General features: G+C 42.2%; 3 protein-coding genes across 4 annotated transcripts; 2 read left to right on the forward strand and 1 right to left on the reverse strand.

The window, feature by feature from the left end:
* Window positions 1-120: 120 nt before the first annotated feature.
* Window positions 121-4429, forward strand: LOC144120987 (uncharacterized). The gene is made up of 3 exons (XM_077653850.1): window positions 121-397; window positions 3020-3186; window positions 3490-4429. Exons 1-3 carry the CDS (start codon window positions 191-193, stop codon window positions 3602-3604), a joined length of 489 nt encoding a protein of 162 aa, XP_077509976.1. The 5' UTR covers window positions 121-190; the 3' UTR covers window positions 3605-4429.
* On the reverse strand, window positions 4379-14471 carry LOC144120985 (required for meiotic nuclear division protein 1 homolog). Of its 2 annotated transcripts, none has more exons than XM_077653846.1 (13): window positions 14373-14471; window positions 13877-13957; window positions 12607-12749; window positions 11601-11782; window positions 11227-11266; window positions 10685-10785; window positions 9371-9468; window positions 8875-8939; window positions 8183-8259; window positions 7214-7334; window positions 6319-6435; window positions 5513-5550; window positions 4379-4569 (listed from the first exon to the last, which is right to left on the reverse strand). In XM_077653846.1, exons 2-13 carry the CDS (start codon window positions 13953-13955, stop codon window positions 4509-4511), a joined length of 1122 nt encoding a protein of 373 aa, XP_077509972.1. In that variant the 5' UTR covers window positions 13956-13957; window positions 14373-14471; the 3' UTR covers window positions 4379-4508. The 2 variants fall into 2 exon arrangements, with proteins under 2 accessions (XP_077509972.1, XP_077509973.1); XM_077653847.1 differs by having other exon boundaries at window positions 14393-14460.
* Window positions 14472-14822: 351 nt separating this feature from the next.
* LOC144120990 (60S ribosome subunit biogenesis protein NIP7 homolog) lies at window positions 14823-16739 on the forward strand. The gene is made up of 5 exons (XM_077653860.1): window positions 14823-14979; window positions 15132-15218; window positions 15317-15455; window positions 15629-15769; window positions 16557-16739. The coding sequence occupies exons 1-5, from the start codon at window positions 14924-14926 to the stop codon at window positions 16674-16676; spliced, it is 543 nt and encodes a 180-aa protein (XP_077509986.1). The 5' UTR covers window positions 14823-14923; the 3' UTR covers window positions 16677-16739.
* Window positions 16740-17013: the final 274 nt, after the last annotated feature.

The following is a 17013-nucleotide window of genomic DNA, read 5'->3' on the forward strand; positions in this document are numbered from 1 at the left end:
TAAATTTCATTATTCGCATAAAACAACTAAAAACAAAAACAACAAAAAATTCAATAAAGTGAGACAAGCATTTAGGGTTTGGTTTCTAACTTTTCGGCGACTTCTCTTGCCCTTGTAGCGCGCGTTTCGGGTTTTGAGAGTCGGTTGAGGGTGAGGCCGGTTATTGGCGGCTAGCGCGTTTTTCGAAGTTATGTCATCCCAAAGTGCCACCAACGCGCGGACTGCGCGAAGGAATTTGAGAGATAAATCGCGCGAAAACGTTAGAAAACTCCGAAGTGAGAACCGCAATAAGATTAACAAGTCCATTGGAACGGCGTACTGCGCTTTCAGAGAGGTCCGGAGTACGGCACGTCAAACCTTGGCAAGCGTCAAGACCGCCGTCGAAAACATCTCGAATGTGAGTTGCGACTTCGCTTAGCGATTGTTTCCTGTGAATTATTGTGCGATAACCTCGAAGAGGCCGATTTAGCTTCTGGTACTCGTAACTTCGCCAACAATGTGTTTCGACCGTTGCAGGGCGTTGGCCCGATCGAGGCATCGCATTACATCACATCATGTATCGCATCCTTGTATTTATTTATTTTTTCGTGCGCAAGCTTTTTAAGGCACAAACAAAACCACCGGCATACGTGGGAAAAGCAACTCCCGGCAGCCAGGCCAGGCGCTGCAAGAAGCAGCTTGTCCGCAACTTAAACGTCAATCATAATATGCATTAAAGTGTATGATAATTTATTTGGAAACGAGCAAAAAAAAATAAAACTGAGGAAGCGCGGGAGTAAAAAAATAAAAATAGGCTGAAGGGCGCTTAGTACGAACGGCCACGTGTAGACCACGCGGAAACCGACAGGTAGTGCGTCTGTGCGAGGGTACGCTTGCGAAGGTATGCATTGAACCGTGACGACGGACGGAAGTACTCGGGAGAAAAGGGGTACGGAGATGGTAAGAGGATAAGTTCCCCCGCAGTGTGAGAGGAACCGAACAAAGGACCCGGGCAGAAGGCGGGTTGAAGTTTCCCTCCCCAGAGAGAGGGTGAGGGGGTTATGGACTCTTTCTGGGAGAGGTCAACAGCCTTTGAAGCTGAAGGAAAGCATAGGGTAGTTTTATGATTGTTTGCTTTTGTTGTGCCTCTGGTAGAATCTTTTGTATATATTACTTCTATGACGTGGAAGACACTTTTTCTTTTTTTTTTCCTTCATGTTGTCCTACCTGTATATATCTGAGACCTTTTAATTTCTTCCTTTGCCCTCATACTGCCCCAAAATTGTTACCTGGAGCTTTGTTCCTTTTTCTCTGGTTTTATTCTCAAATTGTATTTCTCTTGCTCGTGCTTCAAACTTTTTTCCTTCCAATGTCTGCCTGCTGAAAACGCTTTAGCTAATGTTCCTGTGCACTTAAAATGGTGATTGCATAATTATTCAATTTTAGTGAATTAAAGTAACTCAGTAACTATTCAGCTGTGTTACCTTTTCTATGCACTCACGCACCTGTTACTTTATTTACCTAGGTATTCGTTTCTGTGCCATGCACAATCGGACAATACCACCTTGTAAAGTAACTGTGCTCCATGTGGAGTGCCGCCTCGTCCTCAGTTTCTCCCTTGTGTATTCAAAGACTTAAACATAAAAAATATTAGTTCACAGTGCTCTTGCAGTATGCAATCGACAGCGGCTGCCATTTTAGCTTACATAGGGCACGATGAAAGGGTGCGTGCATGTTTAATCAGCTTGTTGCCACCTGCAGCATTGAAGCTGCATGCTGTATAGCAAAATGGCATCTGTCATGCCATGTGAATACCTCCTACATAGCGTGCGTTACATGGGGATGGTGGGCATACCGTAGGCACACAGAAAAACACTTGAATGGAGTACAGACACCCAATTTTTTGAGTGTGTGTTTTCTCCTTTACAATGATGCAAAATCCTTTCTCCTTTACAATGATGCAATGATGCATGTATACATGGATTACTAAATGGTATTTGCCTATGAGTGCTAAATAATTTATAATATATTTTTCTCATGCTTTTTTGGTTTTAACTTTCAACAGGTGACCAATAGCTGTGGTGTTGAAGTTGCTTATAGGTCACATGAGACATGAAATAAACTGCAATATAATCGCTGTTTCATCGCTGCTTAATTCCCTGTCTCCATGACAGGGAATGAGATTCCGTGTCACATGTGGCCTATACAGAACTTTCACATCACATAGCGCTTGAAACCGAAAGAGCATGAGAGAACAAATTTAATAATAAATTATTTAGCGCTCGTAGGTGAATACTATGTGGTGACTCATGCATAGAGGGAGAGATAGAGGGTTTATTGACGGGAAGACAGAGAGGTTGGCCTGAAAAATAAATACCTGGCCTGCTACTCTGCCAGATATGCATAGAAATGTCTTAACCATCATTGCAAGAAACAAAAGATGGCACCAAAATTAGGTGTCTACACTCCTTCAAGGAGGCACCTGATCCGACTTCTTGCTGAAGACTGAAATACAGCAGTGTTCTCTGGCCACAAAGTGTCACGCAGTACATATGATGCGATGTAATTGCTCTTAATGCACATCAGCTATATATGCAAAAGTAAAAAAAAGGCCACGTGTTGTGAGATATAGAGTATTCAAAGGAAATGGTTAATGGTAAGCTTGAATGCTAGTTCATTATCCTGATCCTCAAAATGGAACTGTACTGTGCAGTCAAAAAGCATCTGCAGGGCTCTTTTGAAGATGTATTCCGCTGACAACTACTAATGACCACGTTTGATATGTTCTTGCTTTGTTTCATATGTGCAGCTTTCTATGGCCCACATGAAGCCATTTTTCTGAGTTTTTAACCTTTTTTTTTTGAAAGCCTTGGAGAGTTCTAAGTCATGCATAAGCAAAGCACAGCAATCTGGATCACGCACTGCTAATTGATGATGCTGCTGGTTCTGCAGCAAGGTTTCATTCAGCATACGGCTTTTGAGTTTGCTTCCGAGTCTGTCTTCGGGTCACTACCTTCACATGAAAATACTGTACTTGCAGAGGTGCCTACAGGGGGGCCGAAGCCGTACCAAGTACAGGCTCCGACCAGGTTCTTATTCACCTCTCGGGTGCCAGACACCTGTGAGGTTGTACTCCCCCTTTGGCATCGAAACGCCCAGCCCTGCCACACCTCAGCGCAAGACGCCAAATCGCCGAACACCCAAAACGTGAGTGGATTCACACGAGATGGCTGCGGTGGTGGTAGACATGGTTTCCCTGCCAGTCACAGGGATGTTGCACGAGCACTTAAGATAGTCTAGTTGTGTCAAGTGTAACAGCGTTTTAGACCTTCCCTTGCATTTTAGCCTAATGCACATCTTGCAACGCGTGTATCTTGGGAGCAGGTGCCAATTGGTTTAGTGGCACTTACGTCAACTGATCTTGTAAACGGTACAATTCTGTATCAAATGCCACTGCTTTAGTAAATGTTGCATTGAGTAATACACCTCACTTTCTCTTCTTTCTTGTAGACGTGCACTGGGAACACCTGCTAGGAAGCTCAGAGAGGAACTGAAAGAGATAGAGACGGGCATCGGGGAGCTGAATGCCATGGCTGAAAAGATCAGCAAGCGTCCAGCCAAGTGACAGCCTGACACTTATGAGGTTGTAGCTGTCGTAGTATTTGCAAAGTACACCAAAGCCGCCTTGATCGACCCATGTCGATGATGCCAAGGATGCATTTCTCTTGTGCACTTTCGTAGGCGTCTCGTCGAGGCAGCAGCATCTTGATTATATTTACGTAACCTTGCCGTAAACTATTATTTACTTGAACAATGCAAGCTATACCCATGTCCTTATTCGGACATCTTGAAGACAGAGCTCGTAAGCTAAGCCTGCTATAATTGTGTGCATTGTCCAAATATTGGAAACTGCCTCAACGCTTTTATCAGTGCAACGTTGCTGCCCGAGCTAACTTCGGCAAAAAAATAGCGCAAGTGTCATGCACTTGCTGCTGAACAATTCAAGCTCTTGGCAACAACTTCACATTTGTATGTCGCCCATAGGGCATGTTTTATTCATGAACATTGCTGCAGCTTTTGCCAAGCAATTGCAAGCCTTTTTACCTTTTTTAGGGACATATGTTGATGATGTAGCCAGTCTATTAACCAACCAAAGTTTTTATATTTGTACAAACAGAGCCTTGGCAGCCAAGCTATTAGGGTTGTGATAAATAACATGTGCATAGCACATTGTGGCAGGGTTCTTAAAACTGAAGGCTGCTTGCTAATTAGTGTACTGAGCATTATGTTGTACCTGCATCATAGTGAGCAGAGTAGCAATGTATTTTACACGTGGCAACTAACATGCTGGCTTTAGTAGTAATACTCGCGCTTGAAATGCATTTATGAGGCAGCCTGTCAGAATGCTGTGTACGATACTTATACTCAACAATAAAACTTGTGTAACATTCTCGCATTATCTTTATTGGAGGCCACTGCAGCGTGACCTTCAAAACAATATCCAGTACAAACGGGTGCTGTGTGCATGCTCAAAGGAATGCAAAACAAAGCGAATCCTTACTTTGCCCACTCTTGGTGCTGGACGCAGGCCTAAGGAGTTGTAGAAAAGTGCATAATTAACAATGCTTGCAAACCATATGTAAAAATGCAGTTAAGAATTAAAGCTTGCACAATACGTGACGAACAAAGTTCACATTCACAAAAGTTGGTCGACAAGACAACCAGAATTTAAGCAGCAGTAGCAGCAAAAAAAAAGCACGCTACAAATATTCATGCACCGCCAGCAATGCTCACTACACCACGCAAACACAACCAGGCATCTTCACTAGAGTTAATGAGGACCTCGCTAAGTGAATTTGCTGAATCTATGGAAACCATAGTTTTAAACTGAAAAGCAAGTTTCTTTTTATCGTTTATGAAGTAAAAGAAAAAAAAGCAACAAAGAGGGTGCATGCAACATGCACCCTCTGTTGCAAAAGTTTACAGTCAACTGAGCCGTTTGAATGAATGGGCTTTAAACTTTTGCAACAGATGGTACAAGTTGTCGGTTTTTTACACTTTCCTTTGTTTTAACGTCCTTATGGCTGCGAAATTGTGCCACGTGCAAATTAATTTCATATAAAGTGCTGTATAGGTGGGATCTGCACAGCTTTAGAATAAAGGCTTTGAACTACAAAGGCACCTGCGCAAACTCAGACCAGCGAAAAACACCACTTGATTTGTGTTCATTGAAAAACCATCCAGCAAACCTGCTCATACACACTCGCACAGTTTTGTAAGAAAACGTAAAACACAAGCCACTCTAAAAATCAGCATAATAAAGACATGCTGAGGTGGCACTTTTCCAACTATCAGTTACATACATGAAAAGAACCTACAAAACGAAAACAAGGAGAAAAGGCTCCAAAAAAATAAAGTACCCAAGTTTACAACCACTTGAAAGTTACTAAGAAGCTACTGAAACCACTATTTGAGAAGATTATAGGTACAGGCGCAATTAAGGCTTCTAAAGTTGCGTAAAAAAGGCTCCTACACAAATTTGGCAGCATAGTGGAGGCACTCAAACAGCACCTGCAGAGACAAAAAAGAAACATGCAAACACGCGTGAGAATGCTCATGATGACCGCCGGTGTTCCAGCTAAAGCCACAATTCACATTAGCTTGTAACCGATGGTGAAAAACCAAGCAGTCCTAAAACACTGCAAGCACTCGGTCAATTTTCATGTAATCATTAGCACAGGTGCGGCTAAAATATTACGGAGCATGCTTCGGCGTTTGAAGTTTTTCTCACGTGTTCTGTAGAGGAGATATGAGCGTGTCTTCTGTTCATAGGCGAACGCGCCAGTGTGACGTGTGCTAAGCTGTGTAAGAAGTACCTTCTAATTTTCGTTAGGTAAGGTGTGGCGAGAGTTCGAATCAGCGAAGCGTGCTCCGTAATATTATGGCCGCGACTGTACGTGAACAGCAATTCCCATTCATTATAAATCCTGCTCAGTTCAAGACATTATTTTGCTCCTGCTTGCAGCTTCTGCTCAAATGCATGCTAGTGCACTGTTAAAATGCACCAGATGCATCTTAACTGCTGCGCACTGCATGATCTTAGAATTCCAGCTTTACAATCTTAATATTTTCTGTCCTTTAAACCTAAAATTTCAATGCTGAACTGAGGTTTCTGCATAAAAGTGAGCTATCGCAGCATTTGTGTGCACTTACATTTCTGTTCTTCAGTGCTCTGATCAAGACAGCACATGTTGCTGCTTCACCCATTACACAGGTAGTTTCCTCTACAATGTCTCAAGTTTTGTACAAAGGAAATAAAATAGAAAAACTTTGCCTCACCTCAACCATAATGAGCACAATGATCATGACCTCCAGCCGAACATGGTGCTTATCCTCCAGATGATGACTCAGGAGGTCCATCAACTCGCAGCAATGTGTTAGCTTCTCGTTCATGACCTGCACGGGTAATCAGATGCAGGTCATTAATTGCAAGGGATGCCAAGATCAAAGGCTTTTACTGGCAGTCTTCCAATTTTGTTGGCACTGCTTGCTTTGATGACACCAAAAATTTTTCTGCCATTAACGCTTGCATGCACTAGAATTTTACGTGGAGACCGCACTCTGGAGCTTAGCCTCTTCGGTATCGCATTCAGCAGTGCTTCCTGGCAACAAGGATGCTCATTTCTTTGCCCTGGCATGCTATGACAACAATCGCATCAATTTGCAAAATTCACATTTTTTGGACGCTGGCAACACCATGATTCCAGCAAGTAACGATACTGTGTCGTAAGCTATAAGCAAACTAAGTCGCATAATGTAACAGCCACAAAATACGAGTGCTTTTAACCAGTGATGTAGGAGAAAGAATACTTAGTTGAGACATGCATTCAGATCACATATGCAGAGCATTGAAGGACTCTGGTGTTAGCAAACTTGCTGTGAAAGCACTAGCAAAAATGCTAATGCATAAATTTTTCACCTTGGGTACAGGTACATATTAATTCCTCCAAACAAAACATCTCAGCACAGGGACTTGAGCTGTTGAAGCTGCTTGCTGCTAATCAAACTGCAGAAATATAGCCTAAAATTATTACTTATGTCAATGTTATGGGTAGCAGTGCTTCTAAATGTCTTGCCTGGAGTAGCCCTAGAGACATTTGATATCTGTTTTGTTCCAAGCTAGTATTCCTCGTGGAATACTGTTTGTAACTAAAGAAATTACTGTACAACCTACCTTAGTCCGTCTGTTAATGTTCATGTACTTGATGACTTTCAAGTAGAGACTTTCCAGAGTTGGTCGGTCCCAGTAGAAGTCGGGAGTGTCCAAAAGGTCGGAGCTGAGATTGATCAGGTGCCTGCCAGAAAAGTTCACATGTTTAGCACGTAAGGAAACTCTTTTGCACCAGCATATTAACTACTAAGTGGTTAATAGTACCACATCTTATTCTCTGGTATTCGGCAGTACGACATGGCGGACGAGGCGGTGATGGCTCTGCTGCCATGGTGTGCGCATAGTAGAAGCAAAGCGGCTTCTTGATGTTCTGACATCTTCCGTGTGCGATTTAGCGCCTATATAAGCAGCAGTTAGTCATTTTGAGTTATTAATGACAGCCTATGCTGAGTTTAGTGGCATTACAGGCTCGAAATAAACCTTTATTGACATGAGCATGGCTAGCTCGTAGCTGATAAATATAATTAATGAAGCGAAGGCAAAGAGGTTGCCCAGAAGGATTGATATCCTGCCTACTGCCCTGCATTGGGGAAGGGGAGAAGAAAAGAAGGTTCTGATAGGTGAAATGTGCACCAAACTTAGCACAGTAAAGTGCAACAAACATTTTGAACAGTAATTTTTTTGTGCTTTCGCTTTCTTTTTCTTTCGGCGTGCTTCTTTGTGGTGATTAGCACCTCTGTCCGGGTAAGGGCGTCATGTTTTTTCGTGATCTTGGTTGCTTTCGACGCTAACCCGAAAAGGAAATTCTACAGGCCAGTTTTTAAGGCACCCAGACAGTCTGACGCTATATTTGCTGCCTACACAAGTGCGGCCCTTACCCGCATAAATACGGTATGTGTTTATATACGGGCAGATTTTTTTAAAAATGCAGTTGGTTGTTTAGGTAAAAAGAAAAGAAAGTCATGTTCTGGTGTAATATTAAGTACGTGCACCAAATTAGAATCAGATAAGAGAATATTCTTGGTTACTGACCTCAGTGAGAACAGCTCTCCAGTCTTTCGGAAAACCTGCTCCCTGGTCATCCTGATTGTCCTTCCCTCCTTCATGTCCTGATAAAAAGAGAGTAATGCAAAGTAAGCAAGTGCTAGAACATGGACAAATAGCAATTCATTCATTAATAAGGGTAAAAATGCCTACAGTGTTCAAGCAGCAGAACAACATATACTTATAGGCATAACATAAACCATGCAAGTAGTGGAATGAATCGCAGGAAAAGAGCAGACTAAATAAGCATTAAACGGGAGATAACTAATGTGGATACAGAACACAACGACTTTCTTTCCAGAACCAAACTCCGGCCAAATATTCGACACCACTACCAACACCGATGAATGTGGATGCGAAAGTGTTTGCTATATTTCTAAATTAAAACAAATAAATCTCGATGTCATTTAATACCATCCACACATACTTCAAATCACACATTTTGTCTTCATGCAATCTAGACGGAGGTAAATACAATCAGATTAAAAAAAAAACACCCTTTCAAGAAAATTCATAAAGTTACTTGGAGAATACTTCTCAAGGAAAAAGAACCAGCTTCAAGTACACAAAAAAAAACCTTCCTCCATAGTTTTCTTCAAATGAAAGCCCATATTTGTGCCAATGTGAAACTCAAGGCTAGTAAGCTAGCCAGCTTTGTGCCTTTGTCAACTGCTTCTCACCTCAATGATGCCTTCTATACTGTCCACATAGCTATCCAAGGAGGCCTCCCAGATAGCCAGTTTTACTGCAACAAAAAGAAATTTGGGGATAGGCATCTAGTGCATTTTTTTGTTGTCAATGGTCGGAAAGTTTCCAGAAAGCAGACTTAACTGCCTGATCCTAATACCAGAGATCTAGAATATTATCTTTCACATATACCCAGTTTTAATTATTTATGTTTGACATTAAATTTGTTTCTTTGCTATGATTACTTGCATAATTTTTCTTTGCAGCTGTTTTCTTTGAGGAAATTAAACTTGCACTAACAAAGGGCAAACTAAACATCGCAGGTAAAGTGCGAGTCATTGTGGCAAACAAGAGGCCAGCTATGGCTGTGTTTTGTAAACAATTTCTAAATAATATGAGCTCTGTTAAGGTAAAGTGCAAAGCATTTCTAGACTTGTAGACTGCGCATTTATGATTTGGAATAACAGATTGGGTTGAAACTATCCTCACCAGACAGAGCAAGTCCGCTTGAAAAGGTATATTTCTCCAAATCACTTTCACCTTCTGCACTTAGAAAGATGTTGCCATCATGGAACCTCGTCTTGTTCCTAAAGAAAGAGTGTGAAAAAGTAAATACTAATGCAACATGTGAGGTGTTAAACATTAAAAAGCTGCATTTGGGCTGTAAAATTTATTTAGAGACGCGTAAAACTCCGGATTAATTTTGACCTTCTGGGTCTTTTTAATGTGCACCGATGTCACACAGTAAATGGGCATTTTTTGCATTTCACTCGCACTGGAATGGAGCTGCTGTGATCGGGATACACAAAAAAAAGGGGTACAGTAGATTATCGGTGATCCTGGCTGATAGATACGAATTTCGGGATGATATAAATTTGTAAAATGCCCTGGCCAGAGCGCATTGCATGCAACGGCAGATATTTGGACGTTATGAATGATCCCCCGCCCCACTGCAGATGATATGAACGCACAAGCCGTGACCGCACCCTCGAGCACCAAGTACTTGTACATTGCCAACGCCGTGATCGCCAGTCACACAGTGCACACCGTGGGCAGTGAGCTGTAACTAAACTCTGTCAGCCAAAAACAGACTTTGCACAATTTCTGCATCTGCACCCACCACGGTGGATCAGTGGTTAGGGCGCTCGGCTACTGATCCGCAGTTCCCGGGTTCGAACCCGACCACGGCGGCTGCGTTTCGATGGAGGCGAAACGCTAAGGCGCCCGTGTGCTGTGCGATGTCAGTGCATGTTAAAGATCCCCAGGAGGTCGAAGTTATTATACAATTACGACACCTCTTTCTTCCTTTCTTCTTTCACTCGCTCGTTATCCCTTCCCTTACCCTTCAGGTGTCCGCCAATATGTGAGACAGATACTGCGCTACTTCCTTTCCCCAAAAACCAAACCAATTTCTGCATGCAAATTTTGTTCATTTTGGATGATACAAATTTCACATATCTTTCGTCACCATGTGAGATTCGTATGATCTAGATTCTACTGCATGGGTATGGCAGCATTCAAATATCTCGATCCTGATATATATGGCTACAAGAGGTTTTAACACACTTGCAGTCAACACTTTCCCTTTCACCATTTCCGCAAATGTTCAAGTTCTCCGCAGACGCACTTCTTATCGAATGACAGTATAACATCATGTGTCCAGTGCTACAGTTCTGTTCTCCCAAGGTGGCGCTTTCCATCTAAAAACATCTAGCAGCCCATGATATCGCATTAAGCATTTGGCAAAACATTTTCACTTCTGCATGCTTTTAAGGAACATAGAAAGAGAGAAAGCAAACTTACTCATGGTATACAAATTCCAAGGCTTCAGCCTCTTGATTTACAAGTGAAGGACTGTAAGACTGCTCCTCATGGGGCTTCAGAAACTGTAGCACAGCTCTCCTCTGAAAGCCACCATCCAAGCATTAAACATTGCTAAACAAAAGATTTCGCCATAAAGTAATAACTGTGGCATGCATTGCTAAGAAATCATTTCAGCAACAATGAACAATGCAGAAGGTGAAGCTTGACCAGAAGTATGTGCCACTACCACAGCAGCTACCCTCTATATAATCACAAAATAAACAAAAATTAAAGCTAAACAGAAGACCAAGACTAGATGCATTATGCTATCATAAATTTGAGCAGTACCCCCTTGACAAACAAACCTGTGAAAAAATTTTTAAATGTTTTAAATTTGCTTCAAATCATAAAAGCATTTTTAATGATTAATAGGGGAATAAAGAAGGCTGAACTCTGCTAGCATGCTCCTTATACTGGAGTCAAAAAATAAGTAGCTACCTCGAGTTTCCTACGCAAAATTTTATATGAATTCATAAAATTACCTCTATTTCTGGGAAATTCCAAAAGACAACTGATCCTTCCCTAAAGGCAGAAAGGGAAGCGTTATGTCAATGTGACATGCCCAAACAAGCAATGGTGCTCAATAGCTGCAGCAATTCGAGACATCTATGCTCATACATCAAGCTTATTATCTTTCATGGAAACATTGTACAGGCACCAATTTCAATAAGAATGTGCAGCCTCAACTGCATCGAAATAGCAAGACATACAAGGGCAATAATGAATACTTTCAAATACTGCAACAGTACTCGCAGGTGTTATAGTATTTATAACATAGTTGATTACAGTACAAGACTTGAAATACTACTGATGCTTCAGTTCACTACACAGCTCAAAGGTGGCATACCTGGCTCACCTAAAGATGAAAAGTTCTCTCGGCTCCTCATTCACTTGGTACCTGGCAGAAGCATAAAGGACGTCAGTCAAATCCTCAGAGAGTACTTTCTCCTTGTACAGGCCTTGTTCCTCTAATGCCTTCAAGATAGACATCAGGTCATATTCTTCGGCTGTGCTGTACGCCACGGCTGTCAGGGAACTCTTCAAGGTACAAAGGAAGGAAGCATACAGACAATGTTAGTTAAGATAATACACCAACAAAAAAGGTGAAATCAGTCAAGAGATAGTGCTTGGTATCAGTAAAATTTCCCTTGAAATTTAGAGCTCTTTGCAAAATAAAAAAAAGTACCGTACATATTCGCATAATGTACCCACTTTTTTTTTTTGAAAAAAGTCTCCCCCACCCCTTGATACAGGAGCTATCATCAAAAGATAGACATGCCTTGAACTTATTGGTGCATAGCATCTTGGCGTCCTGCCAAGGTCTGCGCTGCTGACAGCGTAAAAACAGGAACAGGCTGCGAAAAGCTAACGGTTTAAAAAAAGTAAATTCTCAACGACAAAGGTGGCGACGGGTTCACTATGTGAGTATGTACAGTAATCATAATGATGGCAAAATAACAATGTGCAGCATTAACTATCGTACAAATGAAAAGGCCATGCCCCGCATAAGCAGAAATTAACTGTCATAATACAACCGTCACATCTTAGTGAACATGCAACACAGTTGCATTGCTAATCATAAACAATGTGCAGAATTAACTATTGCACACATGACAAGCCCATGCCCCGCATAAGCAGAAATGAACTGTCACAATACAACCGTCACATACCAATGAACATGAAACACAGTTGCATTGCTAATCACGGACTAGGAGTATTGTTCAAAGCATTTTTTTTGTCAAAGGGGCTGGTGCCTCCAGTCTTGTGTAGGTCACTACTTGACACAACTGTGCAAACTGCACAAGTACAAGACAGCTTTGCATTCCTGCTACCTGAGGCAAGAGGAATAATCAATCACTAACCACAGGAGGTTCGGGAGTGGGCTTCTTTCTTGCAAGTCTTGTCTTCACAGGCAGTGAAGACAAGCCACGGGAAGCCGTGCAAGCAGAAAGCCACGAGGACGGACTTCTTACTGACCACAGCATATGCACTCTTGTTGGGTCACCTAGAAGTAAAGTTAAACAGTAAGAATGACTGCTATTCATGCAGCAGTGCTTTTCAAGCCCAAAGTAACCATGTTGCTGCCCTCACATTTATTCACATTGGAAAAACAAATAAAACGAACGAGTGGTGCTAACCTCTCTTTGTTGCAGCGAGAACAGAGAAGTAGCTTTTAGAGGTTGTCAGGCTCAGAAATATACACGCAACCTCTTTGGCTACAACATAAAGAATGATGTTACACCCAAGAGAAGTATGCTCAAACTTTTTTTATACATATATGTTCTTGAACACAAAAGGCAGGGTAGAAGCAACAATTTTTTATTGTATAAATCCTCAGAGAGAGAGCTAGAACACAATACATTTTAACTGATTCATCCTTCCCAGAAACAGATCATCATCAGAAACAGATCAGCTTTTTCTGCAGCTCCTCTGTCCATATACCTTTGAGGCAGAAATAAATTTATTATTATTATTATCATCAGCCTGACTATGCCCACTGCCGGACTAAGGCCTCTCCTAAATCTCTCCAATTAGCCTTGTCCTGTGCCAGCTGCGGCCACCCTATACCCACAAACTTTTTATCTCATCTCCTGCCCTTACTTTTTCACATCATCTGGCGCCAAAAGTGAGTGAATGCTGGGACCTCACACTACTCAACTAGTGCATATCACGATTCCTTCATACCAAAAACAAGAATGGATTAACACCAGCTGGGTTGATATGCGGGCCAGTTGGTTCATAGTAACTTGAAAAAAAAAACAGTCACAAAAGATAAGGAACACTCCTTCTCTTGTCCCTTGCCTTTTGTGACTGGTTTTTTTTCAAGTTAACACCAGCTGCCTCTCTCTCTCTCTCTCTGTGCGTGCATGTGTGTGTGTGTCCGCCCCTTTGCATATTTTTTCCTCACACCCCCACTACTCTCTGTAACACCCAAAGACTAAATAAATGAAATGACAGCCAAGTAGTTTGTTGACTTGAGGCCTCAGGAAGCGTGCCTCTCAGTTTCAGAAGTATATACATAAGTGTTTTTTACAGACCTATAGGAAAATACCACACAGGAAATGCCAACATTACTTTCAAAATGTTCCAAAATGTCAACTAAGCAAAAGGCGAAGTTACAGCCGGGTATACCTTGCAATGATGTAACATTTCTTGATCCGAGACATAGAAGCGCTCGCCCTGCAAAGCGTGCGAGTTGAGCACTTGCCATATCTGGAAAACAGAAGAAAATAAATGCATACTTAACCTCTAATAAATGCGAACAAGGATACATATCTCTAGTCATGTTTGAAACTTTAAAACTAAATAACACTGATGTCATGGCGACAACCGAAACTACTCAGAAACTTAAGAGGAAAGTAAAGAAACTCGAGGAGTGCAGCAGCAGCATACCCGCTCTTCAATGGCACAACCACAAAACAAATTCATTCATTCTTCTGCCGTCATTTTTATACATCATTCTTTAGACGAACGTTTTTCGAGGGCCTACTTCGACAACCATGGATGGACAACTGTAACGTCGTTCATCAAGATTGGTGATAGCTTCTTCCCACTCTTCGCGCATCATTTGTACAAATATGCACTAACTCGTGTGACTGAATGCGCGAAAAGGTTCGCAAATACTCACCAACGCTGTCATGAACTTACTCCTTGGAGGGAGTTAGCAGCGCGGAAAACACTTCGCGAGCACGCCGCTCGGCATTCAATAGGCACGCCGGTCTCGGTGCGGCTTGTCTTCGATTCCAGTTGGCTCGTAAGTTTCTTGATGTGCAAAAAAAAATAATTTGTTAAGTAAAATTATTACTGAATGCTTAAAATTCATACAAAATTGCGTTTAAACTTTATAAATTACGTTGAAGCTAATAAAAACTTGTAATTTTTTTCCTGTTTGCGATCGCACAGAAAAAGTTATTGCGCAGGGCAGTGTAGGGAGTTATGAAAATGCATCTGACAGAATACAAAAGTCTAGGAGATGACCAGAAGCTTCGACAAAACAACGTTGGCAAGACCGTGGCAAAGTGCAAGGGCAAATGCAAAACGCAACACCTAGCTAAACCTAGCGCAACAAAATATCAACGCACAAGCCGAGAGAAGCCAAGTCAACCTGTAGCCGGTGCGGTGTGGCGCATTGCACCGCACGTGTGTTGTGTTGTGCCCGTCGTATGTGTGTGATTTAAAATGCGTCCCCTTACAAACGAGGAAACCCGGACATTTTTTGACAAGCTGTCGAAATAGTGAGTGCCGGCCCCAAGTTGTGTGATATTTTCCTTCTGAGTGAACAGAGCTATTTCACCGGCTAGTAATGCTTCGTATGTAGTCGCTGTCCAACTACACATCAGAAGCCTTGCTGACGTGTTTTTTCTTTTTTTTCACCTTTCTTTCGTAGCATATCCGAAAATGTCAAGCTTCTCATCGACAGACCAGACGGAACTTACTGCTTTAGGTTGCATAAAGAGCGAGTGTATTACGTGAGGTAAGAAGGAACGATGCAGGTGTCGGCTGCGATCAATATGCGCGTAACTTCTGTAGCTTACATAGTAGACACGGCGGTATTGTTGTTCTCTTTCACAGCGAAAAGATTATGAAGCTGGCCAGCAACGTAGCTCGGGAGAACCTCATCAGCCTGGGAACGTGCTTCGGGAAGTTCACACCGTCGGGCAAATTTCTCCTGCACATCACTGCTTTGGACTACCTCGCTCCATACGCGAAGGTAATTGTCGATGAAGTTGTGCAGAGCATCTTTGTGTTGCGTCTGTGGACATTTGAAATATCATCGCTCCATTTTTTTTTTTTCAATGGAGGCGATGACATGTTGCTTTATTTCCTGCTTTTAGTTGTCATGTTAATTCCTGTACGAGCAATAATATGGATAAAAATATGCAGCAAAAGGTCTGGCTGAAGCCAAGTGCTGAGCAGCAGTTCCTGTATGGCCACCATGTGCTGAAGTCCGGTCTGGCGAGGATCACAGAGAACACAAACACTTATGATGGTGTTGTCGTCTACTCCATGAGCGACATTCCTTTGGTGAGCTGTTCATCTCATCAGTTTCTCATCGCAAACATACCTTGTGTGTCATAACAATCTAATGCAATGTACTGGTGTAGCTGTGTGAACGTAGTCATTGTACAGTCACTGCAAAGCTGTGAATGCTATTATTTTCTGCTATTCCAACACTTTTGCCAGCCTCTAAACTACTGCAAAGCTTTTGTCTGGCCTATGAAGCAGCTTACTAACTGCTGCTCACTTCAACTACGGATCATTATAGTTATTGGCAAGTGTTTCAATTGGCGAATTCTGTTGCAAGAGAACATTTTTAAATATTGAATCTGACACCAAAATGTGCCAACAATTTTCCGTGTAGAGGCACGTAGCATCTTTCCCAGTGCTGTCAGCACACATTAGCTGCCCTGCTCCAGTGTATATAGGAGAATTTCACAATGTAGAGCAAATCTTCAGTCAAGGTAGCTATTACTCTGACAGCCACCTCGTGTTACCGTATTTTTCCTTTGATAAGGTATGCAAATTGAAAACCACTAAGATGTTGCTTATCTGAAGAAGCAGGAAAATGCTGTTGCCTGTATGGTGGTGTGATTACTAGTAACAAGTGCATTAGTCCGTTATGGTAACAAATAGGCAACATTATTTCTCTGTGGAGTTCTTGCGTGCAGGATGTTGGACTAGAAGAGTAAAGGAGCAGCGTCTGTTATGAATTGCTTTGTTTTGCTGGCAGTGAGCCATTGGTGTCTCTCTCTTTGTTCCATTACGGCTACACTTGAAATGAAAACATGCTTAATCAGCTTTCCTCCTTCAGGGTTTCGGTGCCGCAGCCAAGTCTACGCAAGAGTGCAGACGTGCCGACCCCATGACCATAGTTGTTTTTCATCAGGCTGATGTGGGAGAGTACATCCGGTCTGAAGAGACACTCACGTGATCCGTTGACCACAAAATCTTGTTCTCCATCTTTGAGACTATACAAGTCCACTTACTGTGCTTCTTCATCAGTGTTGCTTCCCATCATTTTCCTGTGGCTGCTGCCCACATCTGCATAGCAGCAACTACCACTAGCCAGTTTGGGAGCTCTGTCATGACAACTTTCCTGTGCGTATTTTAATTTCTGCCCATTCTCTGTGGCTTCTACGAAGACAATGCCGTTGATATACCATTGTGTAACAGTCTTCCACAGTGTTATCACAGCCCATCTCAAATTGCCGGGAGAGCAGATGTCTATTTTCTGTGCAGTAATGCAAAAGCTTGCAGTTTTTTTTCCC

The sequence above is a fragment of the Amblyomma americanum genome, chromosome 2 (genome assembly GCF_052857255.1).
Source record: "Amblyomma americanum isolate KBUSLIRL-KWMA chromosome 2, ASM5285725v1, whole genome shotgun sequence".
NCBI lineage: Eukaryota > Metazoa > Arthropoda > Arachnida > Ixodida > Ixodidae > Amblyomma > Amblyomma americanum.

Bases quoted from the DNA above. Each gene is read 5' to 3' on its own strand.
- LOC144120987 (XM_077653850.1), top strand. From the start codon at position 191: ATGTCATCCCAAAGTGCCACCAACGCGCGGACTGCGCGAAGGAATTTG. The intron at 398-3,019 runs GTGAGTTGCGAC...CTGTACTTGCAG, and splicing joins CCGTCGAAAACATCTCGAAT to AGGTGCCTACAGGGGGGCCG. The intron at 3,187-3,489 runs GTGAGTGGATTC...TCTTTCTTGTAG, and splicing joins AATCGCCGAACACCCAAAAC to ACGTGCACTGGGAACACCTG.
- LOC144120990 (XM_077653860.1), top strand. From the start codon at position 14,924: ATGCGTCCCCTTACAAACGAGGAAACCCGGACATTTTTTGACAAGCTG. The intron at 14,980-15,131 runs GTGAGTGCCGGC...TTTCTTTCGTAG, and splicing joins TTTGACAAGCTGTCGAAATA to CATATCCGAAAATGTCAAGC. The intron at 15,456-15,628 runs GTAATTGTCGAT...AAAAATATGCAG, and splicing joins ACCTCGCTCCATACGCGAAG to CAAAAGGTCTGGCTGAAGCC.
- LOC144120985 (XM_077653846.1), bottom strand. From the start codon at position 13,955: ATGGCAAGTGCTCAACTCGCACGCTTTGCAGGGCGAGCGCTTCTATGT. The intron at 11,267-11,600 runs GTGAGCCAGGTA...TTCTGCCTTTAG, and splicing joins AGAGAACTTTTCATCTTTAG to GGAAGGATCAGTTGTCTTTT. The intron at 9,469-10,684 runs GTAAGTTTGCTT...CTCTTTCTTTAG, and splicing joins TTGGAATTTGTATACCATGA to GAACAAGACGAGGTTCCATG.